At 43.8% G+C, this 27,161-nt stretch overlaps 1 protein-coding gene across 3 annotated transcripts in view; it reads right to left on the reverse strand.

The window, feature by feature from the left end:
* The window catches only part of MOSMO (modulator of smoothened), a 72,962-nt gene that overhangs the window by 38,157 nt on the left and 7,644 nt on the right, over positions 1-27,161 (reverse strand). Inside the window, exon 2 of one of the 3 annotated variants that reach the window (XM_084818503.1) lies at positions 10,271-20,207. The exons of the other annotated variants lie outside the window; for them this stretch is intronic. Coding sequence (XP_084674629.1) covers positions 10,418-11,302 — 885 coding nt within the window. The 5' untranslated portion in view covers positions 11,303-20,207 and the 3' untranslated portion in view covers positions 10,271-10,417. Of the gene's footprint in view, positions 1-10,270; positions 20,208-27,161 lie in introns of those variants that run through there. 3 annotated transcript variants of the gene reach the window in all.

Below are 27,161 nucleotides of genomic sequence, written 5' to 3' on the forward strand. Positions count from 1 at the left end.
GTGAAGAATAAATTTAATGGACTAGATTTAGTAGATAGGGTCCTGGAAGAACTATGGACAGAAGTTCGCAACATTGTTCAGGAGGCGGCAACAAAAAACGTCCCAAAGAAAAAGAAAACCAAGAAGGCAAGATGGCTGTCCGCTGAGACACTGGAAGCAGCCCAAGAAAGAAGAAAAGCAAAAGGCAACAGTGATCGGGGGAGATATGCCCAATTAAATGCAAAATTCCAGAGGTTAGCCAGAAGAGATAAGGAATTATTTTTAAACAAGCAATGCATGGAAGAGGAAGAAGATAATAGAATAGGAAGGACAAGAGACCTCTTCCAGAAAATTAGAAACATCGGAGGTAAATTCCAGGCAAAAATGGGTATGATCAAAAACAAAGATGGCAAGCACCTAACAGAAGCAGAAGAGATCAAGAAAAGGTGGCAAGAATATACGGAAGATCTGTATAGGAAGGATAATAATATTGGGGATAGATTTGACGGTGTGGTCAGTGAGCTAGAGCCAGACATCCTGAAGAGTGAGGTTGAATGGGCCTTAAGAAGCATTGCTAATAACAAGGCAGCAGGAGATGACGGTATCCCAGCTGAACTGTTTAAAATCTTGCAAGATGATGCTGTCAAGGTGATGCATGCCATATGCCAGCAAATTTGGAAAACACAAGAATGGCCAATGGATTGGAAAAAATCAACCTATATCCCCATACCAAAAAAGGGAAGCACCAAAGAATGTTCAAACTATCGAACAGTGGCACTTATTTCACATGCCAGTAAGGTAATGCTCAAGATCTTGCAAGGTAGACTCCAGCAATTCATGGAACGAGAATTGCCAGATGTACAAGCTGGGTTTCGAAAAGGCAGAGGAACTAGAGACCAAATTGCCAATATCCGCTGGATAATGGAGAAAGCCAGGGAGTTTCAGAAAAACATCTATTTCTGTTTTATTGACTATTCTAAAGCCTTGGACTGTGTGGATCATAACAAATTGTGGCAAGTTCTTGGTGGTATGGGGATACCAAGTCATCTTGTCTGCCTCCTGAGGAATCTGTATAATGACCAAGTAGCAACGGTAAGAACAGACCACGGAACAACGGACTGGTTTAAGATTGGGAAAGGAGTACGGCAGGGTTGTATACTCTCACCCTACCTGTTCAACCTGTATGAAGAACACATCATGCAACGTGCTGGGCTTGATGAAGCCAAGGCTGGAGTTAAAATCACTGGAAGAAGAAACGTTAACAATCTCAGATATGCAGATGATACCACTTTGATGGCTGAAAGCGAGGAGGAGCTGAGGAACCTCATGACGAAGGTGAAAGAAGAAAGTGCAAAAGCTGGGTTGCAGTTAAACCTCAAAAAACCCAAGATTATGGCAACCAGTTTGACTGATAACTGGCAAACAGAGGGAGAAAACGTGGAGGCAGTGACAGACTTTGTCTTTCTAGGCGCAAAGATTACTGCAGATGCTGACTGCAGCCAGGAAATCAGAAGACGTTTACTTCTTGGGAGGACAGCAATGACAAATCTTGATAAAATAGTGAAGAGCAGAGACAGCACACTGACAACAAAGGTCCGCATAGTTAAAGCAATGGTATTCCCCGTAGTAACCTACGGCTGCAAGAGCTGGACCATAAGGAAGGCTGAGCGAAGGAAGATAGATGCTTTTGATCTGTGGTGCTGGAGGAAAATTCTGAGAGTGCCTTGGACTGCAAGAAGATCAAACCAGTCCATCCTCCAGGAAATAAAGCCAGACTGCTCACTTGAGGGAAGGATATTAAAGGCAAAACTGAAGTACTTTGGCCACATCATGAGAAGACAGGATACCCTGGAGAAGATGCTGATGCTAGGGAAAGTGGAAGGCAAAAGGAAGAGGGGCCAACTAAGGGCAAGGTGGATGGATGATATTCTGGAGGTGATGGACTCGACCTTGGGGGAGCTGGGGGTGGTGACGGCCGACCGGAAGCTCTGACGTGGGCTGGTGCATGAAGTCATGAAGAGTCGGAAGTGACTTACCGAATAAACAACAAAACCATTAAAGGACAGCAACACATTCATTTGTGACACCAAAAACAGAGAGGGACCCAGGCCTTTGCCAGAATGGAAGGGACAGACTACAGCTACAGAAGTTGGTACAGTTAACTGTCTTTAGCAGATTCTCATGGCTGCATACAACTCTTAAGAGATGTCAAATCACGGCCAGGCAACACAATTTGTTCACATTATGGAAGTGCACGCTCCTTCAACATATATAGCCAAGTTTCTTTTAGTATCCTGAGGCTAAATCAAGTTCAGCAAATATGAACACTGCAAGCAGAAAAATCAGCGCAAAGGCAGGTGTTTGTGCAACTGGAATCCCAGCAGCATAGTTAACAGCACTCCTCCTACATTAATAGTTCTCACTGTTCAACCCCTCTGGCAGCAAAGTGAATACTAAGAGCAAAACCGGCTGCAGTTGGAGGGTGGTCTCGGCAAATTTTTATCCTCCCAGGATAACACTCAAAAGCTTGCAGAAGCCTACAGTAATACATTTTGGTAAGAACAGGTGTTGTCTGCATAAATAGTGCATTCTCTCTCTCTCTCTCTCTCACACACACACACACACACACACGCACACATTCCCTCTCAAAGTTGGCATATTGAAGACAACAGGAAGAATATGAAAGCTTTGCTTTGAAAAAGAGGGCTTGCCTACGCTGTGAAATTCAAGCACAGTTTTTAAGATTTCTCCAGAAATCTAAGAGGATTTTGATCTCAAAATGACCAGCAACGCTGGAACTCAACAGGAAAAAGAAAAGAAAAAAAGAAAAAAGAAGCAGCATCCAGACTAAGTCTGGCAGTGAAAGACTTTCCAGGCTTACGCTACTGCTCTGTTGCAAAAGCTTAAGACTGGATACAAGAAACCCAGGGGGTTTTGGCTGTGACTAGCTAGCTTCCAATGCACCTACATTTTAAGAAACAGGATTTAGGACAGAGGGAGGAAAGGAAAGTGGAGAAGGACCACCTATATTCTTAAGATTCATTGGAGTACCCCCATTGTTTATTATTTCTTTATGAGCCACCCTTCAGTTTAAGCTCCTAGAGCGATGGAGAGTTAAAATTAAAATTCAATAAACCAACTTAAGACAGGAACAGCAGCATCTGTCCAATAAACTAGCTTGAACCACAAAACAGCAATTCAAAATCAGCTATTCAACATGTCGAAATGACTATACAATTTTTAAAGGCCTCTGCTTTGCACCAAAGACACAAAACAGGCATCAGGCAGGCTTCTTTGGGGAAGGCATTCCAAATGCACAGTGCCATGACCAAGAAGGCCCTCTCTTGGGTCACTACCTCCTTCCAAACATCAAGGGGGTGGTTTGAGACTGGGAGAAGGGACTGTGATGCAGATCGTACGGTTCAGGTAGCCTCATGTGGTAGGAAGAGGCCGTTCAAGTAAGCAGCCCTGTCCCCCCACCTCAAGCCATTTAGAGCTTTATAGGCAATGGCCAATATTGCGAATTGTGCCTGGAAACAGCCAAGTCACCAAGGTCATTGTTTAAAACTAGGAAGATGTGATTTCTACAGCTCATCCCAGTTAGTAATCAAATCGCTGCATTTTGCACTAACTGAAGTTTTCAAGAAGACTGCAAAGGCAACCCCATGTACAAAATGTCGCAGTGGTCCAGATTCAAGGTCACTGGGGCCTAAAATAGTGCACAAGATGCTGCAGAAGCTGTTGCAAGCCACTCATGTAGTGCGCATCTGCTCTTGAGAGTTGTACTAGGGGTGGTGAAGACAGATGCTGCCCCCGATCAGCAATTCCACTTGCGGTTTTGTTTACCACATTATTGGTCACATTTCTACTAGGCCATCAGGGGGGTATTACAACGAGCTTCAGACAACAATAGGAACATAGGATACTGTCTTACACCAGGTTGGACTGTTTGTCTATCTAGCCCAGTACTGGCTACCCTAACCAGTAGCAGTTCTCTAGGGTCTCAAGCAGAGGTCTTTCCAATCATCCCGGCACTGAGAAGCTGAAGCTGATGGTTGGAAATGATGGGAGCTGTAGTACAACACATTTGAAGGGTACCAGGCTAAGGAAGGGTGGCTTTGATCTCCCCATATTCTGGAATGCCCTCCTGAGGGAGGTTTGCCTGGAGTCCTCTCTACCTGTCCTCTGGCAAGCAATGAAAACCTGTCTGGATTCACCAATCATTTTGTTTGTAGTTCATGTATCAATGTATTGGTCTCCTTAGTGGTGGTTCTATAGTAGGGGTGCAGAAATCTTGGCGTCGGGGCCAAATCCAGCCCACCCAGGGTTTCTGCTACACTTCTTGAGTGAGTTGTTTTCAGTGGAGTACCACAGTTAAGACACATGAAGACCCCTCTGTTCATGAGTAAGAAAACCAATCTCCACAAAATTCAGTTTCAAACATTTCTACCCAAAAGGGCCTCCAAGGCGGCTTCCAAATGAAAAGCACAAACACACAACAGGAATACAGTATATCAATAAAAGCACAGCAGAATGAGTCTTTGCTTCTCGCCTTCAAGGGGTGGAGCAACTACTCGTTTGGTGTTTTCCTGGGTTTTGTGCAGCCTTCTCCCGATTCCAAAAGGTTGAAATGCCTCTCCTAAGGACTAGTTACTCGCAGCAAGAGCTTGAAGGCAAAATATGCTGGTATTTTGGCCCCACCCACTACTGAAACACAGCCTCTAAGAGTTTCTCCAAAATGGAATTTGGCCCTCAAGCTGAAAGAGATTCTGCATCCCTGTTCTATAGTCCGTGGCTTTTCGTTCTGTTTTCCTTGAAACCTTTGTTTTGCAATTGCTTTATTGCTGCATTGGGGATGGTCTTTGATCCAAAAAGGTGGGACAGAACTATATAAATAAATAAACAGAGCAGCTGCCCTCAGTTCTCACAGACAGTCATGAGACAACTGAAAACAAGACAGTGTTGTTGTTGTTTTAAAAAAGCAGGTTCTGCACCCACACTCTAAAACAGAGAGGCTTGGCCACAGTAAGATATCTGGTGAGTGAGCACCAGCCCTACTTTAGGCAAAATGGAGCAGCAGCCACTGAAAGCAGTTGAATTACTTTGTCATGAAGGGCAGCTAATTGTCTGTTCATTAATTAATGTATTATCCTTGTATTTTTTACAGCCAGGCAAAGAGAGAGGCACTTGCGGGGTTTTCTGTTTCAAGTGCCAAAATAACTTGACCAGCCTTGTGTACTGTATTCCTTGACTTGGGGCAGAGCGGGGTACGCCATTTTTTGGTGCCCCACTTCAGGCAGCAAAATGTCTTGGGCTGTCCCTGAGAAAGATACCTAACTTAAAAACAGAAGGGCAAGGAATCATGAGTGGGAAATGCTCAACTCCATATTTCTGTGGCCAACTAGCTCTTCCATCCCATTTTAAAAACAAGGGTGGCCCAAAAGTACCCTGATTCACAACTCCAGAAGGAAACCCTGGCCTTCTCTCTCTCCGTTTTCTGTATACCTCTTGCTACTTGCATAAAGACTTACCTAGATCCAATTTTGATTAAGGGAGCTTCCTATAAATCTTTTTGTGCAAAACAATTTTGAACTAGCGCAATAAAACTTCCTAAAGAGACCCATTGACTTGGATGGCAGAAAGGAAAGCCCAGGATCTAGAAGAGAGGGGGTGTGTGAAATACTTCGAACAAAATGCAAAACTCAGTGTTTTCACACTTCGCAACTGGTGCTCCATTTCTATTCTTGAAAACTGCTAAATTATACCATTAAAACACCACTACAAAAACACAAATACATAGCTACAAAAAAAAGGCTTATTTTGGAGTGAGAGCAAGACTAGATTGGAACTATTATGGTATTGTGAGCTGCAGTGGAATTTTACTGAACGCAATGCTTGGCCCCAATACAACCTTTCTGTAGCTCTGTTCCACTTAATTTGCTCGTAAACCAAGGCTTTCGTAATGTTATAAAACATCTGCTGCTAATCTTGCTGCTGAGTGCAAGTTTTTTTTTCTTCATCTGTGTTTTAATTTTAACAGTGCAACCAACTACTGTACACAACCCAATGTAACAAGGAATGGTTCTAGTGAGCCGTTTAGAAAGAGGTACTAGCAAAAAGACAGTCCAGGGAAGGGTAGATAAGTTTGGGGGGGATGGGTATAGCACTACAAAAGCTAGTCTATGTTAGGCACCAAACAAGTTATATTTGGACACATTAACAGCATTGTAGCACACAAGGAGAGAGAAAGACGCCCACATGATGGGGCAATCTCAAACTGAACCCAAGACTTCGTCTGTGAGATTTAGACACACTCAAATCTGAAAGCTGTTTGTGGTCACACTGGTTTGGCATCACGAGAACTCTTGAAAGGGGTTTGGAAAGAAAAAAGTGAATGGAGGAAAGACAGACAAGGCAACTACATGCAGATTGTGATCAGCAGTCTCATTTCCCCAGGTAGAACAAAACGCATAAGGACAGATTGGGTAGTATCCAATGTTAGTTCTACGTAGATTCATTCAAATGAATGAGACTTAACTCCCATTCATTTCAATGGGTCTACTCTACCGAGGCCTAACATTGGATATTACCCATTATCACAAGACAATTCGGAAAACAGGGAGGAGATAAAAAGCCTCTGCTGGCCTTTCCCAAACTAGGGGTGGTGGGAGTTGTCTTCCAACATGTCTGGAGAGTGCCAGATTGCTAGAGGAAATAAAATATAACCTGGAATGTAGCTCGGGCATCCTGCAGTAAAACCAGGAGCCAGCATGCTATAGCTGTTAACAGAATATCGGGCTAAGAGTGGAAAGACCCAGGTTCAAATCCCATGAAGCTTATTGGGTGACTTTGGGCCAGTCACACTCTCTCAGCCTAACTCCCCCCCAGGGTTATTAAGAAGATAAAGGGAAGGGGGAGAACCATGTACATGCCTCCATGAGCTCCTGGGAGGAAAGGTGCGATGTAAACGTAATAAAAATAAAAATGCTTTGAAAGAAAAACAATACACATTCCAAAGTTAGTTTTTCACAAAAATTCAGACAAATACAGTCATGTAGCTTGCCACCTAGAACAGGTAAGTAGTCATTTTCACATGGTAAGCTGCCCATAGGAAAATACTCTTGCATACCTACCCTGTCTGTAGCCACCTATCTTGCACATCACATCTGGACTGAGATTGGCAGCCAGCTGACTGTGAAAATGAATTAAAATACAAGGGCTGCTAAAGGTACGTGTTCTCTGTCTTCTGGGAAAGAAAGAATTACAGTCATTTCTGCCTCTCCTTGGCAAGAGGAAACAGACAAAACACTGGCTACTGCCAAATATATGCTTTCTTCTGGCAGAAGAGAATCATAGAATCATAGAATAGTAGGGTTGGAAGGGGCCTACAAGGCCATCGAGTCCAACCCCCCGCTCAATGCAGGAATCCAAGTCAGAGCATCCCTGACAAATGGCTGTCCAGCCTCGTCTTGAAGGCCTCCAGTGTGGGAGAGCCCACCACCTCCCCAGGTAATTGGTTCCATTGTCGTATTGCTTTGACACTCAGGAAGCTTTTCCTGATGTTCAACCGGAATCTGGCTTCCTGTAACTTGAGCCCATGATTCCGTGTCCTGCACACTGGGATGATCAAGAAGAGATCCTGGCCTTCTTCTCTGTGACAACCTTTCAAGTACTTGAAGAGTACTATCATATCTCCCCTCAGTCTTCTCTTCTCAAGGCCAAACATGCCCAGTTCTTTCAGTCTCTCTTCATAGGGCTTTGTTTCCAGTCCCCTGATCATCTTTGTTGCCCTCCTCTGAACCCTCTCCAGTTTGTCTGCATCCTTCTTAAAGTGTGGTGCCCAGAACTGGACACAGTACTCCAGGTGAGGCCTAACCAGTGCTGAGTAGAGGGGAACTAGTACTTCCCGGGATTTGGAAGCTATGCTTCTATTAATGCAGCCCAAAATAGCATTTGCCTTTTTCGCAGCCACATCACATGGTTGGCTCATATTCAGCTTGTGATCGACAACAATTCCAAGATCCTTCTCACTTGTAGTGTTGTTGAGCCACGTATCCCCCATCTTGTAACTGTGCATTTGGTTTCTTTTTCCTAGGTGCAGAACTTGTTGTTTTCTGCCCAGCACTCCAGTCTATCAAGCTCACTTTGAATTTTGTTTCTGTCTTCCAAAGTATTAGCTATCCCGCCCAATTTTGTGTCATCTGCAAATTTGATCAGCATTCCCTGCACCTCCTCCTCCAAAGTCATTAATAAAAATGTTGAAGAGCACTGAGCCCTGCGGTACCCCCACTCATTACCTCTCCCCAGTTTGAGAAGGTCCCATTGATAAGCACTCTTTGAGTCTGATTCTGTAGCCAACTGTGGATCCACTGGATCATTGTTTCATCTAGACCACTTTGAGCTAGTTTGCTCATCAGGATATCATGGGGCACTTTGTCGAAAGCTTTGCTGAAGTCGAGGTATATGATGTCCACAGCATTCCCACGGTCCACAAGGGAGGTTACTTGATCAAAAAATGAGATCAGATTCATCCGGCAGGACTTGTTCTTGACAAATCCATGTTGGCTTCGAGTAATCACTGCATTGTTTTCGAGGTGCTTACAGATGGATTGCTTTATCATCTGCTCCAGAATTTTCCCAGGGATTGATGTCAGACTGACTGGTCTGTAGTTCCCAGGTTCCTCCTTTTTACCCTTTTTGAAGATAGGGACAATGTTAGCCCTCCTCCAGTCATCTGGCACTTCCCCCATCCTCCATGAGTTCTCAAAGAGAATAGACAGCGGTTCTGAGAGTTCTTCTGCCAGTTCCTTTATGACTCTAGGATGCAGTTCATCTGGCCCTGGAGATTTGAACTCATTCAAAGTAATTAGGTGTTCCTTGACCATATGCCTGTCGATCTCAAGCTGCAATCCTGCCCCTTCAGCCTGTACTTCGCCTTTGCCAGGGGGGTCATAGACCCTCTTTTGGGAGAAGACTGAGCCAAAGTAGGAATTGAGTACTTCTCCCTTTTCTTTGTCATCTGTTATCGTTTTGCCATCCTTATTTAATAGCTGAACCACCATTTCTTTCCTCTGCCTTTTACTATGCACATAGCTGAAGAAAGCCTTTTTGTTGTTTTTAACATCCCTTGCTAACCTCAGCTCATTATCAGCTTTAGCCTTCCTGACGCCATCTCTGCAATTCTGTGCTATCTGCCTGTACTCTTCCTTTGTTACTTGGCCTTCTTTCCACTTCCTATATGTGTCCTTTTTTGTTTTCAGGTCATCTCTAAGCTTTTTGTGAAGCCACATTGGCTTCTTCTGTTGTCTTCCACCTTTTCTTCTTGTTGGAATTGCTTGTGATTGTGCCTTGAGAATTTCCTTTTTTAAAAGCTCCCACCCATCTTGGGCTCCTTTTCTCGTTAGCGTCACTTGCCATGGGACCTTACTGATCATTGTTCTGGTTTTATGAAAATCAGCTTTCCTAAAATCCAGGGTACGCGTTTGACTACACTCGGCTTTTGTTTCCCTTAGAACCAAGAACTCAAGTACAACATGGTCGCTTTCCCCCAGAGTTCCTGTAACTGCTACTTTATCCACTAAGTCATCTCTGTTGGTTAGGATCAAGTCAAGGATAGCTGATCCTCTAGTTCCTTCCTCTACTTTCTGTAGGAGGAAGTTATCCGCCACACAAGTCAGGAATTTCCTGGAGGGGCCATGTTTTGCAGAATTTGTCTCCTAACAAATATCGGGGAAATTGAAGTCCCCCATTACTACTACATCATGCTTACTTAAAACACTGGCTATTTGCTTTTCAAAAGTTGCATCCTTGTCTTCTCCTTGATTGGGTGGCCAGTAGTAGACTTCGACCACCAGGTTCCTTTTATGCTTTGCTCCATTTATTTTGATCCAGATGCTCTCGATGGGGCTACCAAGCTCATCCTCCTGTATTTCTGTGCAGAGATATGTATTTTTCACAGACAGTGCAACCCCACCTCCCTTTCAGTTCCTCCTGTTCTTTTTGAACAAGTTATATCCTTCCATTGCTGTATTCCAGTCATGAGAGTCATCCCACCAAGTCTCAGTTATACCTATCAGGTCATAATTTCCCTCTTGTATTAAGAGTTCAAGTTCGTTCTGTTTGTTTCCCATACTCTGGGCATTAGTATATAGACATGGAAGACCATGTGCTTCATAGTCTGGCTTTCTTCATACATGTGTCTGAAGACTATTATTGGGCGCTATCAGAGCTGTTCTCTCCATTACAGTGCATGCGCCTATGTCCATTGTTACCCCCAACATTACATCTCCCTTCCCCGTAGGATTCAGTTTAAAACCCTCCTGATGAAGTTCTTCATGCTGTGGCCAAACACATTCTTCCCAGCCTTTTTGAGGTGCAACCCAGCCAACAGCCCATCTTCCAGGAAGTATAGCCCATGGTCCCAGAATCCAAATCTCTCTCATCGGCACCACCTTCGTAGCCAGTCATTCACCCGGAGTATTTTTCGTTCCCTTTCTATCCCTCTTCTAACTACTGGAAGGATGGATGAGAAAACTATCTGGGCACCAAAGTTCTTGAGTTTCCTTCCCAAAGCTTCAAAGTCTGACGTGATCTCTTCATAGCTCCGCTTGGCGGTATCATTTGTTCCCACATGGATGAGAAGAAAGGGATACCTGTCAGTGGGCTTTATGAGTGCAGGCAAGCTTTCAGTCATGTCTCTAATTCGTCCTCCCGGGAGACAACATACCTGGCGAGTCCACGGGTCCTCGCGACATACCTGGGTCTCGATCCCACGCAGCAAGGAGTCCCCCACTCCTACCACTCTTCTCTTCTTGTTGTTGTAGGCCTGGGTTTCATTGCCTCTGTTTGACTGACCTTCAGCCTCTTGCTCACTCTCATGTAGGTTCCCCTGTGATTCTTCCTCTGCAGGCTGTCCTCCAGTCTCATCCACAAGTACCTGGAATCGGTTCCACAGCTCCACTTCTTCCACTGGTGCAGAGTGGCATCTAGTTCTTCTTCTCCTAACTGTCACCCTTTTCCAAGGAGTATCCTCTATTCCATTTTTCTTCACCTCAGCATTTCCCACTGCCTCATCTTGCTGTTGCTCTTCAAGCTTCTGGTCTGCCCTTTGCTGCTGTAGTTCCCCCATTCTGTCCAAGAACTCTTCGTGTTCTCTTATTCCCCAGAGGGTCGACAATCGCCACTCCAGTCCACTTACTTTTTCCTCCAGCAGCGTGATCAACTTGCACTTGTTGCAGGTGTAGGCCATGTTGTTCTCAGGCAAGAAAACAAACATTGCACACACCTTGCAGGTCACCACCACTGGAGAGTCTTGTCCTTCCATAGCCTCTTTTCCCTTTTTGTGTCTAGCTTTCTGATTGTTCTAGACTAGCCTGTGCCTGCTCCTCTACTCAGTAGAGGTTAAAAGCAGAGTCCCACTGGTGTGAAAGTGTGTGTTACAAGACAGATAAATGGCAAAAAATTAGTTAAAAAATAAAATGAAAAAAAAAATGTTAGGGGCCTCCCCCTTGACCTCCCCTGCCGAACTCCCCTGGCCAACTCCTGTTTGTTTCCCCTGTCTGCTCGCTCTGTTCGCTCGCTCTCTGGGAGCTTGCCTGCTTCTGTAGTCCCTGGACCAGCTGGAGCAGTTTGCTCTGCTCTGCTCAGCTGGGAGGCGGGAAACAGACTGAAGCTTCCCGCCCAGTCAGCTGCTGGGAGTACTCAGGCCACACCCCTCCAATTCAGTTGGAGCTCTCAGAAGCACCTGGTGAGCTCACAGCCAATCAGAAGGATAAAGGGCAGCCCCCTGGGCTTCCTGCAGCCCACTTACCTCTTAGCCTCTGTCTCCTTTGTCTCTTCAACCACTGCAACTCCCCTGGCCAACTCCTGTTTGCTTCCCCTGTTCACTCGCTCTCTGGGAGCTTGCCTGCTTCTGTAGTCCCTGGACCAGCTGGAGCAGCTTGCTCTGCTCTGCTCAGCTGGGAGGCGGGAAACAGACTGGAAAGGGTTCACAAAGGCGGTAAAGACTGGGGGCAGGGAGAACAGAAGCAATGCCCTTGCCTGCCTCTGGCTTTCCCCACATTTCTGTCCTCACAAGCACTGGGACTAAAAAGGAACATGAAATGAATGAGCAGTTGCCAAGGAATCTGCACGGTGGTATGCTGTGAAATACAGCTTAGTGATAAAAATCTGGTAGCATCTTCAGCCTTGAAAGATCTCTTTCAAAAGAAAACAAAAAAGACCAAAGGCAAGTTTCTAGCCCTCCTTGTTGCAGGGGGAAAGCCCAAGAACTGGTAAGAAAGAGTACATGAGTGCTACTCACTTTTCTTCAAGGATGAGGATCTGCACCTTTGCGTTGTATCCTGAGACTCCGCTGTCATGCTAGTTCTGACACCATATGTGCTAATGACTCCCACCCCATCGTGTGACACGATTTTCACAGTCATTCTTCTGCTGAATACTCAAGAGTACTAGTCCTGCCATTGTTGTAGATAGAATGAGCACGATGGGAATCCATGGATATTATTTCAACAGACATTTCAACAGACATTCTCTTGTGGTAGTTGGAAAGGGCTTAGCAACTCCTATGCAAATCAAGATCCTTTTGCTGTCATACCCGAGGCGAGGCCTGGTGGGGAAATCCTGAGCCAGACAAGGACTGTGGGGTACCTGTTTGGGGCAACAGAAAATCCAGATGGCTCTGTAAGAAAAATGTTTCCCTGATACACTGACCACATGCTTGAAAAGAGGCAGAAATCCTGGGTAAAGGAAAGCAGTGGCCCAGTTCAGATGTAATAGGGCCACTCCACTAAACCATGAGCCAGCATCGAGATCTACACATTTGGAGTGCGCTCAACCGTTCCCTCCTCTGTTCCCTCCGATCATTAGATATAGAGATTTCCTGGTTTCGTAAGACAGTTTCCTGTAATGTCTGAACCAGAAAACCTTGGTTTAAGCCTACAAATGAGGACTGCAAACCAGGAAAACCTGAGCTGTTCCTCTAGTACCTATTTTTTAAAGAATAAATGAAAAGTAGGCCAAGCTTGAATATGAACTTGAGCACGCTCCGGGAGAGAGCACAGGACAGGAAGGCCTGGTGTGCTATGGTCCATGGGGTCACGAAGAGTCGGACACGACTGAACGACTGAACAACAACAACAAGGCCAAGCTTAGAAATGTGACCCACAGCTCTTCCTTACTTTGGCAAAAATGCATGCTAATGTTTTATACAATCCTATTCACATGCAAGCACGGACTGCAAGGGAAGTGGCTTTTAATAAGCCAGAAGTCATTAAAAGATTGCGTTTTGCTGATTTCTAACCAGAAGTCTGCTGGCACTTGGCTTCTTTTAAGCAAATCTCATGGTCGCAGTAAAACAATTTGCACAAGTTTACTTCCCACTTTTTTTTTAATAATATCCTGAAGAACGTTATGGATAGGCTGAGAAAAATGGTCCCATACCCTGGTTATTGAAGACCCCCTCAGACTCCCTACTAGTTCCTATGCGCCTAAGCCAAAATTCCCAGGTTCAGTCGTCAAGATGATACTAATTGATTCTGCATCAGACTACATAATATGATTTATAGCATGAGCTGAAAGCACTTCCAGTTCTTGTGAAGAGTTGGAACAAATATGCTGCTAGTGGCAGGCAGCCTGACACAGCTCGTTCACTACACAACTAGACAATCACTGTTTTCAAGACGAGACATTTCTTTCTCAGGACGGGTTTCTCCAATTCCTTCAAAGTTGCGGAACTGCTGGGATTACATCATGCAAGGGCTGTGTTGCCCCCTGAAAAGTCACAGGAGATGGTACTTTGCATGTGCTAATCAAAAGGAAGACCTCTCTGGTTAGGAATATAGGAAGCTGCCTTCCACTGAGTCAGGACATCGGTGCTTCAAGCCTGAATTGTCAACACTGACCGGCATCGGTGCTCCAGGGTTTCAGACAGGAGGTTTTCCAGACTGATCTGGAGATGCCAGGGATTGGACTTGGGACTTCTGCATGCAAAACATGTGTTCTACCACTGAGTAACACCCTCCCCCCCTCCGCATGGTTGGTATGGGGAGAACGTGTATGGAGTCACACACAATGCCACATAGCCAAATACGGCCTACTAGACACAAATTACCTTCACATTTATTGGTGTAGATAGTGGCCGCTGGAAAATCTGAGCAGTCTCAGGACTATAGGGGTCAGGTCAGGGAAGTCTTTCCCTGCCATGGTCCTGACAAAAAATCCTCTTCCCTGAAGCTGCTACTTGCTTTTCAAGGGAAGCCTCTGCTGACACCAATGGAAGCTTCCTTTGAAAAGCAAATAGCAGCTCTAAAGAGGTGTGTGTGTGTGTGGGGGGGGTCTCAACTTCTGCTCAGGCTTCCTCATAGTTGCTACTTACATGACAAAGAAGGTGCATGTTAATTCCATTCACACAGTCAATGCCCAGTCTAGTTTGGCCCTTATTTCCTAGATAGACACGCACTAATCCTGTCAGCAAGATACAACACAGAAGGGAGAAGAGAAGAGAAGAGAAGAGAAGAGAAGAGAAGAGAAGAGAAGAGGAAAGATACAAAGATGACAGAGCAAGGAGAGAGACAGTCCTTAAGCTGGTGCTTGAAAAGTGGCAATATATTAATTATATGAAAATTACCCAACTGCATTCCAACCAAAGGTCTTCCTGAGGGGCACTAAAAACAACAATGCCACAATAAGCTGGAATTTAAAAAATTCTGGTGCACACTGCCCGATTGCTCTTGCTGCAACCCATGGGAAGGAGAGACAAGTCAGAGTTCCTGGACTACACTTCACAGCAAACTGCCCAGGGATGGAGCATCCTTGGGTTACTTAGCTACTCCCTCTTGGAACAAGAGTAATTGGGTAGCATACATTGGCACCCTGCCGTGTTCACACTAACCTGGATTTTTTAAAAATCTGGGTTACTGTGATGGGCAAATTGGACCATTTCTAGAAATGGACATTAAAATGAATACATTGTGCTAAAACAAATGTGGTACTGTGTAAATAACTTCAAATATTTAAGATTAAATTGCAAATTAAAGCCTTATTTCCTTAATCCAAAAAAAGGGGAGGGAGGTAAATACATCTTTGATGGATGCTTAATGACCCCAGAGCACAAGCACTGCTACTGCACCTAGTTCATGTTTATATATGCTTTCAACACAAATCAAGGCACAATCCCTTTATCTTCCTCACACCTCTAGGCCTTTCTTTTATATGCCCTCACCAAAGAGCATCTGGGTAAAAATGCAAGTTGCTTCATCTACAACAATAATTGTGTCCAGAGAACTTTACATTTCATCAGCTCAAAACTGGAGGGGAGCTACAAAGTGAACACCATCGCAGAAGACTTTAAGTACTATATAAAGCACGCCAGCGTCAATTTCATTATAAATTTCACAGATCATCAGCACATCAGAGTCCAGAGAGCTTTTACTGCCACTGTCTGAAATGCCATTCAGCAGTGCATTATGGAATGTCTTTGGAGGCACAATGAAGGCTGCTTTGTTTCAGAAGTGTATTTTAGGAGGATGGAGCAAAATTAAGTTTTTATGCCAAATATTGACCCTAAACTGATTAACAGGCAACATTTATATTAAACTTTTCATTCAGGCACTCTCATTTCAGCTCGGGGACAGAGGAACCAGTATTACCAATATAATGCCTTCTCTTTATTACTCCCATTTATTCCACAATACCACATAAATGCTCAAGACAGATTTCATTAGAACCACAATTCCTCAAGGGCGAGACAGAAACCATCTACTGGACTGCAAGTGTTTTATAAGTTAGGTCACTTAGATGCCAGCAGCACACTTGGGGGGCGGGGGAGATCATGCGACTGAGTAGAGACTGTCATCTGTTTACTGGATGTATGGGACATCTGGCTGAGGTACTGATCTGGATGAGCCTGCATACCAGATACTGAACACTTCTGTGATGGCTGTTAACTCTGAAAAGGGAAGGAATAGGGCGGGCAGACCTCAAGCTGCTGCTCAAAAGTAGTAATTTATTTTGTGAAGATTGGCCAATACACATTGTCCAAGCTCTTGGGGGGGGGGGGGGCAAAGGGTCTTAATGTGTCTTACTCTGCTACACCTCTTAAGTGAATTGTTTTAAGTGGAGTGCCAAAACACATTAAGACCCTTTGCTCTTGAGAAAAAAAGATCAATCTCCACAAAATTCAGTTGCAAACATTTCTGCCCAAAAGGAGTTCCAAGGCAGCTTCCAAATGAAAAGCACAAAAACACAACAGGAATACAGTATATCAATAAAACCACAGCAGAATGAGTCTTTGCTTCTCACCTTCAACAGATGGGTGGAGCAACTGAACCTCTATTCCAGGAATGCAGAACCTCAGACCTGGGGGCCAAATCCAGCCTTCTGGGGATCCCAGTCTGGCCGTCTTGAGGTTCCCCAGAAGGCCACACCCCCTTTCCCTGGCCCTGTCAGGAGCGCCCTAGCTGCCTCTTGCAGTCCCCACCAATAGCCAACTCAGGACACAGACGGCAAGGATTCTTTCCAAGGCTTTATTCCATTATTATTTTATGACTCTTTCAGATACTAATCACTAGCGACTAAGCAAGGAACAGCACTGGGGAAAGATAGCAGAGTAGCCTAAGCTCCAGGTAAGGCAGTTGGTCCCCGTTTGAAGGTGAACCACGGGAAGACTCTGAACTTATGGGCTACAGAGAGATCCTCCCTCTTTCCCTTGGGTCCTCGGGATGCGACCGTTGTTTGAGCGCCAAATAAGCGGAGCGCCTCCTTTCGGCACCCTCCATCTGTCATCGCTCCCTGCGTCTGCGTCGAGCATCCAGCAAGCCCCCCTCCAGCGCGCTATCACTGCTAGGGTCACTATCTGTCTCAGGAATGCTGGCAGGAGGAATCTCTGCCAGCTGCTATGCTTGTGAGAGATGAGTGAGCTCCTCTCCCACGGATTGCTGTTCTTCCTCAGAATCAGAACTGCTCTGGGGCTCTATGGGCTCAGTTTCCACCCTGACAGGCCCCACCATTTCCCTCAACCACCAATCACTTGGTGGTTGCCTGGCTTTTGTACAGTTCCACCACCACCTCCCTAAAAGGTTGAAATGCCTCTCCTAAGGCTTAGTTACTAGCAGCAAGAGCTTTAAGCTAAAATGTGCTGGTATTTTGGGTCTACCCCAGTTGCCTTTGGCCCATCCCACCACTGGACTGCATCTCCTGAGAGCTTCTCTGAAATGGGATGCAGCCCTTGGGCTGAAAGAGGTTAAACACCCCTGCACTAAGGGATTTGAGCAAGCCTCTTCAGAAGGCATATGCCAGATGGCCAGATGGGTGGTTAATAAATCTAATAAATAAATATGCCATTTTTCCTTCTTTAATGGATTTTCTGCTGTAAGCAAAAAGATGGAAGTGGTGGGAAAACACACATGAGGGTTGGGTGGTTTCCCAGCTTTTGTGCAGTTTTTCCCCATTCTGAAAGGTTGAAATGCCTCTCCTAAGGCTTAGTTAATGGCCGTAAGAGCTTTAAGCTAAAATATGCTGGTATTTTGGCTCTGCCCCTTTTGCATTTAGCCCTGCCCACTCCTGGAATGCAGCCCCCTTCTCCAAAATGGAATTTGGCCCTTGGGCTGAAAGAGATTCTGCACCCCTGCTCTATTCCATGATTTAGCTGCCACCATTGAGAAGACTCACTCTCATTTCCCCACCAAGCACACCTTAGAAAGTAGCAGAATACAGAGAACAGCCTCGGATGCAGTGCATGCAAAGGTTTATGCAGGAAGAGGCATGTTATGGATAACCTGGTCCCAAGCTGCTTGAGGCTTTATAGGAAATAAAGTTTCCTATATGAAAAATAAATTCAATGCTTTGAATTGTGCCTGGAAATGAATAAGAATCCAATGCCAATGAAAAAGAACTGGCGTAATATGTTCTGGAAAGCGAAACTAGTAAGGCAAGCTGCATTTTACAGCAGCTGGAGTCTTTCCCAGTCCTATCTGGAGATGCCAGGGATTGAAGGTGGGACCTTGAGCATTCAAAGCATGTACTCTGACACAGAGCTATGTTCCCTCCCTCAACTGGTGAAACATCCAAGAACCATTTCCCAAGAAGACTGACAACAACAGTGTCCAGACCAACTACTAAAGGCCGCCCAATGTAATTTTTTGTGATCTATGACTCTACACTTAGGTCGATGTAATGTTGCCAGTCCAACAAGTTATGGTTTGTGAGAGCAGCTATAAGCAATAAGCACAAGTGCTTTCTCCTCACAATATGCATCAGTTTCAGCAGACTTCCCATTTCGTTAAATCATGTTTTCCAGTGATGTCCGAATCACGAAACTGTGGTTTACGCATCCCCTGTAAACCAGGACCGCAAGGGCAGGGGGAAGGGGAGAAGGTTGAATGAGCTTGTTGCTCATTTCTGTTCCAAAAAACCATAATCTGTTGGACCAGGATTGTTATATGTGACCAGGCCTTTTGCTCACCGACTCTCCTATTTCCAGTGCTAGACAACACTCATATTTACTATTTCTAGCACAAAAAGATGTCCCTCAAGAAATTCCAGTATGCAAAACCTTACTGATTTAGCTCCCATCTCAGAAAGCACACACTGGTAAAGCTAATATCTTAAATGTAGCTTTTTCTTCCCGATTCCCTGTGGTAACCTGGCTCCCTATTGTATCCATTTCTTCATTTATATATTTTTTTAAAATCTAGATTCCCACCAGCCGTATTACCATAAGCAAGGAAATACAACTGCTGCTTAACACTCACCTACAAAGATCAAAAGTGCAAATACAAGAAGTAATGCATCTATTTTAAATAAGCAGCATAGGAAAATTTCACCAGACAATATTTTTTAATAGCTTGATAAATTATCAACTGGCCATATGGAAAATGCTTTGGTGTGAGTGTGTGTGTATGTGCGCACGCATGTCTGTAAGTAAACCAGACTGTCAGTTAAAATATATCATTAAAATTCATAACTTATAACTGTCATGGTATAGCAACTTACAGGGCTATTTAAATGAGAAGAAAAACAAGCTCACTTGTGCGCAAAATATTAAATTTCACAGCCGCACAGCCAAGTGAATTTACTATTTAGCAGTAGTTGCACGTGAGTCAACACGATGACATGCCTGAAATATCAAGTGTAACCAATATGGCCATATGCAAAAATATGCATCAGTATAAGTGGTTCTGAGGGATCCTCATTCGTAAGTTACCCATAGGGATTTAGCAACTAAATACCAACATCCATGATAAGCTAATAGCAGCGGCTATAGTGCAGTTTTGTGGACTGCCAGTGAATAGATGCTCACAAGGCAGCTGTTTGAGTACTGCTTGAGAGATAATTGAAGGCACAAACATCCATTTCAATTTCATAGAGATATACCAAAAAGGAAGCTTGCATTTGAAAAGGCGGTTTGTTTCTTACTGGGATGTATGGAAGACTCCCAAATACTTCCAAATTACTAGCAATTAAGTCATAGCTTTAAAGTGTTATCACCATCTCATCTGCCCATTCCCCCCCCACCCCCAAGAAATAAGAGCATCTATGTTAGAATCACTAGATCACTGCAAGGTACCATGGCTGGCCCAAGACAGTTTGCTGCCTGAGGCAAAAAATAAGATATCACCTCCTCCCATTCCGTTCCAAACTTTCTTCAACCCTGATGATGAGACAACATCCTCCATCACACTTGAGGGCAACAGGGTAGTAGGTTAGGGGGCACAGGGCAGCTCTTTCTTCCAACACCTTGCTGCCACCTCCCAGAATCTGCCACGAGGCCACCACTTCACTTTACCTAATGGTAGGGCCAGCCCTGCAAGGTACATGCACACATACACACACAGCTGTTGTTGCTGTTGTTGTTCAGTCATTAAGTCGTGTCCGACTCTTCATGACCCCATGGACCATAGCATGCCAGGCCTTCCTGTCCTCTGCTCTCTCCCGGAGTGTGCTCAAGTTCATATTCATTGCATTGGTGACGCTATCTAGCCATCTCATCCCCTTCTCCTTTTGCCTTCAATCTTTCCCAGCATCAGGGTCTTTTCCAGGGAGTTTCCTCTTTGCATTAGGTGGCCAAAATATTTGAGCTTCAGCTTCAGTATCTGTCCTTCCAATGAGCAGTCAGGGTTGATTTCCTTTAGGATTGACTGACTTGCCCTCCTTGCAGTCCAGGGGACTTGTAAGAGTCTTCTCCAGCATCAAATTCTGCAGGAGCTGAAAACTGGGATTTCACCACCAACCTGAAATCGAAGAGACCCATGGTTCTAGCTCTTATACTGAGCACTGGTTTAGTAAGATACATTAACACCACTGACAAATAACCCACCCACCTGATTAGCAAGCCACGTTCCAGGTTGGGAATTTGCCTTTAGTGGCATACTGGTTAGTGGAGTTACCTTCCAAGCTGTTGATCCAAGTTCAGTTCCAGCTCAGTATACAGTTTGCGAGGGGGTGGGAGCTCAGTGGTCAAGTACATGCTTGGGAATCAGAAGGTGTCAGAATAAATTAACAGTAAAGTTAAGAGATGTCATGTAGCAAGCGTTGAGAAAGACACCAGTCTGAGATCTGGCAGAAATACTGCCACCAAGGGTAGATGATACTAGGTTAGGTAGACGATGGTCTGACTTAGTACAAGGCAGTTTCAAGTTATTCTGCATTTCGACCCATGCAGAGGATATACTACTGGGTTAGGAATTCAGTTTCCTGAAATTCTCTTACTTGTAATATTTTCATACCACCTTTCCACAAGAGTAATCAAGGTGGTGTACAACAAACCAAAACAGTAACATAAAAATCAACGATAAAACCATATTAAAACAACAGTAAGACCACTTATTACAATATATTAACGGTGTTAGGTTTCTAACTCTGATAGCTGCAAAGATGAGTTTGAAGCATGTGGACAATATGTCTGGAAGTCTCACAAGCCAGGAGGAATGACTGGATAAAATTTACAGAAACCGGGGTGGAGCTTCAATGCCCTGTGTAGCTTTGCTACATGACTAGGAAAAGCAAAATAATGCAAAAGAAGCAGACCAGTTGGGGAAACCAGGAAAAATATACAGATGAAAAAACAGAAAAACCAAAACAATCTCCATACTGCCAAAGAATAATTTCTACAGCAGACTTGAATGTGCATCATCACTCATTTGCATGTCTTGCAAAGTTTTTTTGTTTTTGTTTTAAAGGAGAAGGATTGACCTCAGAACATTCGCTGGTACGTCCTACATAGTTCTATCTTTTCATTCTTGTGGTGGCACATGGGAAAGGGAACCCCAATATCACCCTGGCATGCTGCTATGTAATGGCAATAGCTCTTGAGAAGATTACATAATTTAGTCTTCCGAGAAAGTTTGGCTCAGCTATACAACGTATGAAAATCAATACATAAAAAAGATAAAATTATTCCTTTTAAAAAACAGTGGTGACTTATGAAGACAGTCTTGTCAGAGGCAATGATGAAAAAGTCTACTCCCCAGGCCTTAGACACTGTTGCTAGAAAAACATAGTTGACCTAGAGTCAGTTATCAAGAGTTGAACATCAGCTTCACCATAACATACTTGATTTCCATTGTTTTTCATATTTCTTTTTATTCTTTAAGATATACTACAAAACAAAAAACTTCTGCAAGCAATCCAAAATATATCCTCATAGAACAACAAGTTAGATCTGTTGAAGAATATACCTCATATGGTCAATAACCTACAAAGAAATTCTAGTCTTTAAAAAATATAACGCTGTCTTCCTTCTTCAATTGTCATATAACTGATCAGCTTAAGACATAGCCACACTCTCAGATTCTACCTTCAACCTATGGGAGGGACTGTTGCTTAGTAGTAGAGCTCCTGTTTGCACGCAGAACATCCCAGGTTCAGTCCTTGGCATCTCCAGGTAGGCTAGGAAGGAATCAGGGCCAACAATACTGGGCTAGATGGACCTATGGTCTGATTCAGTATAAGGCAGCTTTCTATGCTGATATTAACATTTAAAGCCCTACATGGCTTGGGGCCAGGTTACCTGAAGGATGGTCTCCTCCCATATGTATCTGCCTGGACCCTAAGATAATCTTCAGGGGTCCTTCTCCGGGAGCCCCTGCCAAAGGAAGTGAGGCAGATGGCTACAAGGAAGAAGGCCTTTTCTGCTGTGGCACCCCAGTTGTGGAATGAGCTCCCTAGAGAGGTTAGCCTGGCACCTATGTTGTACTCTTTCCGGCACCAGGTAACAACCTTTTTATTTTTCCAGGGATTTTAGCATTTTAGTCTTTTAGCTCTGCTGTCTTAAATTTGTTCCTGTATTTTAAACCTCTGAAATTGCTGCTAGGTTTTATGCTGGTTGTACTTTTATACAGCAGTTTTAAGCTTTTATATTTTATATTGTTTTTATGCTATACTTGTGGTTTTAATTTCTGTGAACCACCCAGGGAGCTTTGGCTATTGAGCGGTATAGAAATGCAATAAATAACTAATCTTCCTTCCTTCCCATTCTGTAAACTCAGGAATAGGTCCCATTTTCTGTATCTTAGCATAGCAAATCCTAGTAGTTGTTGTAACCATATAGTTACAGTACAATCCTATACACGTCTATACAGAAGTGTGTATAGCAGAGGTGCCCCCCTGCCTTCTGTACAGCCCTTGCCCCTGCCACCCCCCGCCCCGAATTATAGAAAATAGAATTACAGCCTAAATAATTTCACGTAAATTTAGAAATAGGCTCCTAACATAATTCAGGAGAAATAGCAAAGATTCTAGATCTGGTGTTTTTTCTACAGCAATAATATGCATCGTTTAAGCTACTTGTGGAATTTTGTATCTTTTTTTTTCTTTAAGCACACACAGCTCTGAGCATGTTACTAGTACAGCTGGGTAGAAATTTAGGTATGTTTACAAGTCTCAGTCAGATTTTCCTCTGAGTGACACAAGCACAAACTTTGAACTTACAATGGCAGACCTTGACAAATTCACCTCCCATCAGAAAAACATAAACTATTCTCTGTTGTGAGGCTTCAAATGACAAAGACATTTTTCAGATTAAAAAGTCAAATTGAGGAGGTTATGCAAAAGGCATTTTCTGACAGAGGAGGGCAAAAGGTAGATTTAGATCCACTGGGGTAACCATGGATTTTTGTTAGAAATTCTTCCTCTACCAGTAGATCTTTTTAATTCCAAGTATATGTTTTTTGGGCCCTATCACTTCCTGGCATATAGAAGGGGAAGAAATGGAAGCAGTGACGGATTTTATTTTCTTGGGCTCCAAGATCACCGCAGACGGTGTCTGTAGCCATGAAATTAAAAGACGTGTGCTCCTTGGGAGGAAAGCTATGACAAACCTAGACAGCATAGTAAGAAGCAGAGCCATCACCTTGCCGACAAAGGTTCGTATAATCAAAGCTATGGTTTTCCCAGTAGTAACGTATGTCTGTGAGAGCTGGACTATAAGGAAGGCTGAGCGCCGAAGAATTGATGCTTTCAAACTGTGGTGCTGGAGAAGACTCTTACGAGTCCCCTGGACTGCAAGGAGGTCAAATCAGTTCACCCTAAAGGACATCAACCCTGAGTGTTCATTGGAAGGACAGATACTGAAGCTGAAGCTCAAATATTTTGGCCACCTAATGCGAAGAGAAAACTCTCTGGAAAAGACCCTGATGCTGGGAAAGATTGAAGGCAAAAGGAGAAGGGGACGGCAGAGGATGAGATGGCTAGATAGCATCACCAATGCAATGAATATGAACTTGAGCACGCTCCGGGAGAGAGCGCAGGTCAGGAAGGCCTGGCGTGCTATGGTCCATGGAGTCACCAAGAGTCGGACACGACTTAACGACTGAACAACAATATGTCTTTTGAACCAGATCCATGGATTGTAGTAAAAAAACAAGGTAGATCCCAGAAACCTGAAGTCTGCCCACCCCTGTGCTAAAACCATGCAAAGAAAGCAAATCTAACCTTACATTTCCCATACTTAAAATATCTTATTTGAGCTAGCCATTAAATATCAGTTACTTGATGTTTTGGGTACACTTAATCATCCTTTATATTTTAAATGTTAAAACCTCTTAAAGAGGTGGCAAATAATAGTTTTAATTTGAATTAGGTTGAAATCTGGCAAACCTTAAGCTTCCACGGATGTTTCTAAAGCACTAGACCACTCAAATAGTATTTGGACAGAATGAAGCCCCCGCCCCGCCCCTCAATCCAAATGAGGATTTAATAGTCTTAACAGCAAAAGACCTCTCAGCATATGAAAAGAACACTCTATACGCTTGTCTTGACACTGAGTGGATGTCTGATCTCAATGGAAGATAATTATTTGTAAAGGGCTTTGTGCAATCTAAAAGTATGTTTCTGTGAAAAGTAATATGATTTTTTTTTAAAGTGCGGATTGGATCAAGTAGTTTTAATGATGAATACTATTGCACAGAGCATAAAATTAAGTGATTTTAATACTTGTTGGACATTTTATTTATTGTATTTGCCTACCACCCTTCTGCCAATTGGATCCCTGGGTAACTTAGATAAGCAATACAAATTCAGAACAAAAACAGGTAATAAAAGAAACAATAACACCAGCAATTAAAGGCAGCAGTTTAAAACAATTAAAATGCCAAGTTTAAACATGTTAAAAGGCCATGGAGAATAAAATGATCTTCACCTGGCACCCAAAGGATAGCAAAGTAGGTGCCAAGCAAAGCTTTCTGGGGTGGGTGTTCTGCAAACGGGGCACCACGAGGGATGGACGAACCTGTCAGTTTCGCTTTCTCCCACATCTACTTTTTTTTTAAATCTCAAGTTCTTTCCTTCACACTTATGAAGAAATGAGCAAATTTGGCAAGTTATCTTCAAATGAACAAAAATGAAATTCTCACCCATCCTTAGGCACTGTCACTGAAAATACCCACTCTCCAGTTGCCATCTGCCTTGCCTCAGAAGGTAGGGGATGCACATCTTGATAAATGCATAGGGACAGCAAGATCTACTACGAAGCTTCTGCAGGACATCTATGCCTCAAATAACTCTTTAGGGGTTCCATCAGCTGCTACCTACAGACCAATTCATGATCTGCGTCTCTACCTCACCGACTGAATATTAACCATAGAAATGGTTCATTTAACACAGCATGTTGCAACAGTGGATAGGAAATTGCCCTATGAATATTCATAAACAAGGTGACCCCTTGACAGTCACAGGTGGTGATAACTATCGTCCAAGACCATGTGAATTTCAAGTGCAGACTCCCCCAGCCTGTTGCCCTCCAGATGTTTTGGACTTCAACTCCCATCAGCCCTAGCCAGCATGGCCAGTCGTCAGGAATCCTGGAAGTTGTCATCCAAAACATCTAGAGGCTGCCAGGTTGAGGAAGGCTGTTCTAGATGATTAAAGCATGAACAGGAGCCCACAAATATGCTCACTGGGTTGTTAGTGGTGATCATACCCTTTCATCTGTGCATGGCCCAGCATGGAATGAAAAATGGGCAAGAACTAATCTTTGACTGAGCTTTGAAAGTACCTGAAAGCAGTGAGACTTCCTCCTGCTTCTGAAGCTCAGCATAAATGCAGGGACGAGATTCCGCCTTTCTGTTAATGCTGGGAAAGACTGAAAGCTTGTGTCGCACTCAGATTTGGAGACATTTGGAAGCAGTGAATCCTCCCTCCTGCTGAATTCCTCCAAGGCTCAGGACAAAATGCCACCCGTCCCCTGAATTGAAGCCAGGAAAAACGTATGGACCTCTAAGTGCGAATCCTACTGTAGTTCTGCAGCCTGTCCTACTTCCCCATCTTTTGTGGGGCTTAGGAGTGGCACTATGAAATAGGGGCGGGCACACCTCAGGCTTGCAGGATCTACTTTGTTTTTTCCTAGTATCAAGACATCAATTCAAAAGATGTACACTCAGAAATAAAACAAGGATGACAAAATCAGTGTCATCGGTGTAAATGAAGCAAGTTATATACAGATGGAGAGCACAAGTGCTTTGGATACTGAAAGTAAGCCATAGAATTAACAGGGTGGGAGAGGAGAATCATAATCTCCAGGTAACCTGCTGGTAATCTCCACTTTAGATCATTATAATGTGCTCTAAGTGGGGCTGCCTTTGAAGACAATTCAGAAACTGCAGCTTTTATAAAATGCAGCAACCAGATTGATAGGGGGAAGTAGAAGGTCTGAGCATATGATACTGATTCTGGCCCTTACACTGGCTGCCCATACATTTCCAAGCCCAATTCGAGATGGTTTTGACCTATAAAGCATTACATGACTTGGGACTGCAATACCTGATGGCGTGCCTCTCACGGTATGGACCTACCCATACATTATGATCAACATCTGAGGTCCTCCTCTGAGCGATGTTCGGAGGATGGCAACAAGAGAGGTCTTCTCTGTGCCCCCCCCATTGTGGAATGCTCTCCCCAGCAAGGTCTGCCTGGTGCCAACATTGTTATTTTCCGGCACCAGGTTAAGACTTTCCTCTACTCCCAGGCATTTGACAGCATATGATGGGGCTTCATAGCTTAGTTGTTTTGCCAAGTCTTGGCATTTTAAATCATTTTTAGCTGTTTTAAAATGTCTTAACTTTTTGTATTTTTTAACCTCTGCTGTAAATATGCCTTATGTCTTTTTTTTTTAGAGAAAGTATTCTAAATAAAATAATAATAATAATAATAATACTTTAGTATTTGAATGGTGTCTTATACTTTGGGGACTGTGCTGTTATCTATCAATATCTCTAGCGAACTTCATAAATGGATCCCAGGTAAGGCCTCTGATTTAGCTCTGCCATAATCTGGTGAGAAAATCCCACACTTTGCCAAAGCACTGAAAAATGGAAGGAAGGTAGGAGGAATTGCACTTTTTAAGCTCTCACTTAGCTGCCAACAGTAAATATGAAATAAAAGCAAATCGACCGTGACTTGAGTATCAACCCACTGACATTCAAACACAGCAAAATGTAGGCTGGATTTGAATGGCACCTACAATACGGCCACCACAGGTCAATATATTAAGCCAAAAGCTTCTGTACAAATTATAAAATACTGCTCTGTTTCAAGATATAAAGCACTGTGTACAAAACAGTTTGAAACAGAGAACAATTACACCTACCACCTTTCCGCCAGCTGGTTCACACAAGTATTTTCATCTACGAGTGAACAGCCCCAGCTTTCTCCACCAATTCAACTGAGTGTAGTGCAACAAAATACTTCAG

This window comes from Heloderma suspectum, chromosome 12 (genome assembly GCF_057233095.1).
Source record: "Heloderma suspectum isolate Gila_16-S chromosome 12, 16-S_ref, whole genome shotgun sequence".
NCBI lineage: Eukaryota > Metazoa > Chordata > Lepidosauria > Squamata > Helodermatidae > Heloderma > Heloderma suspectum.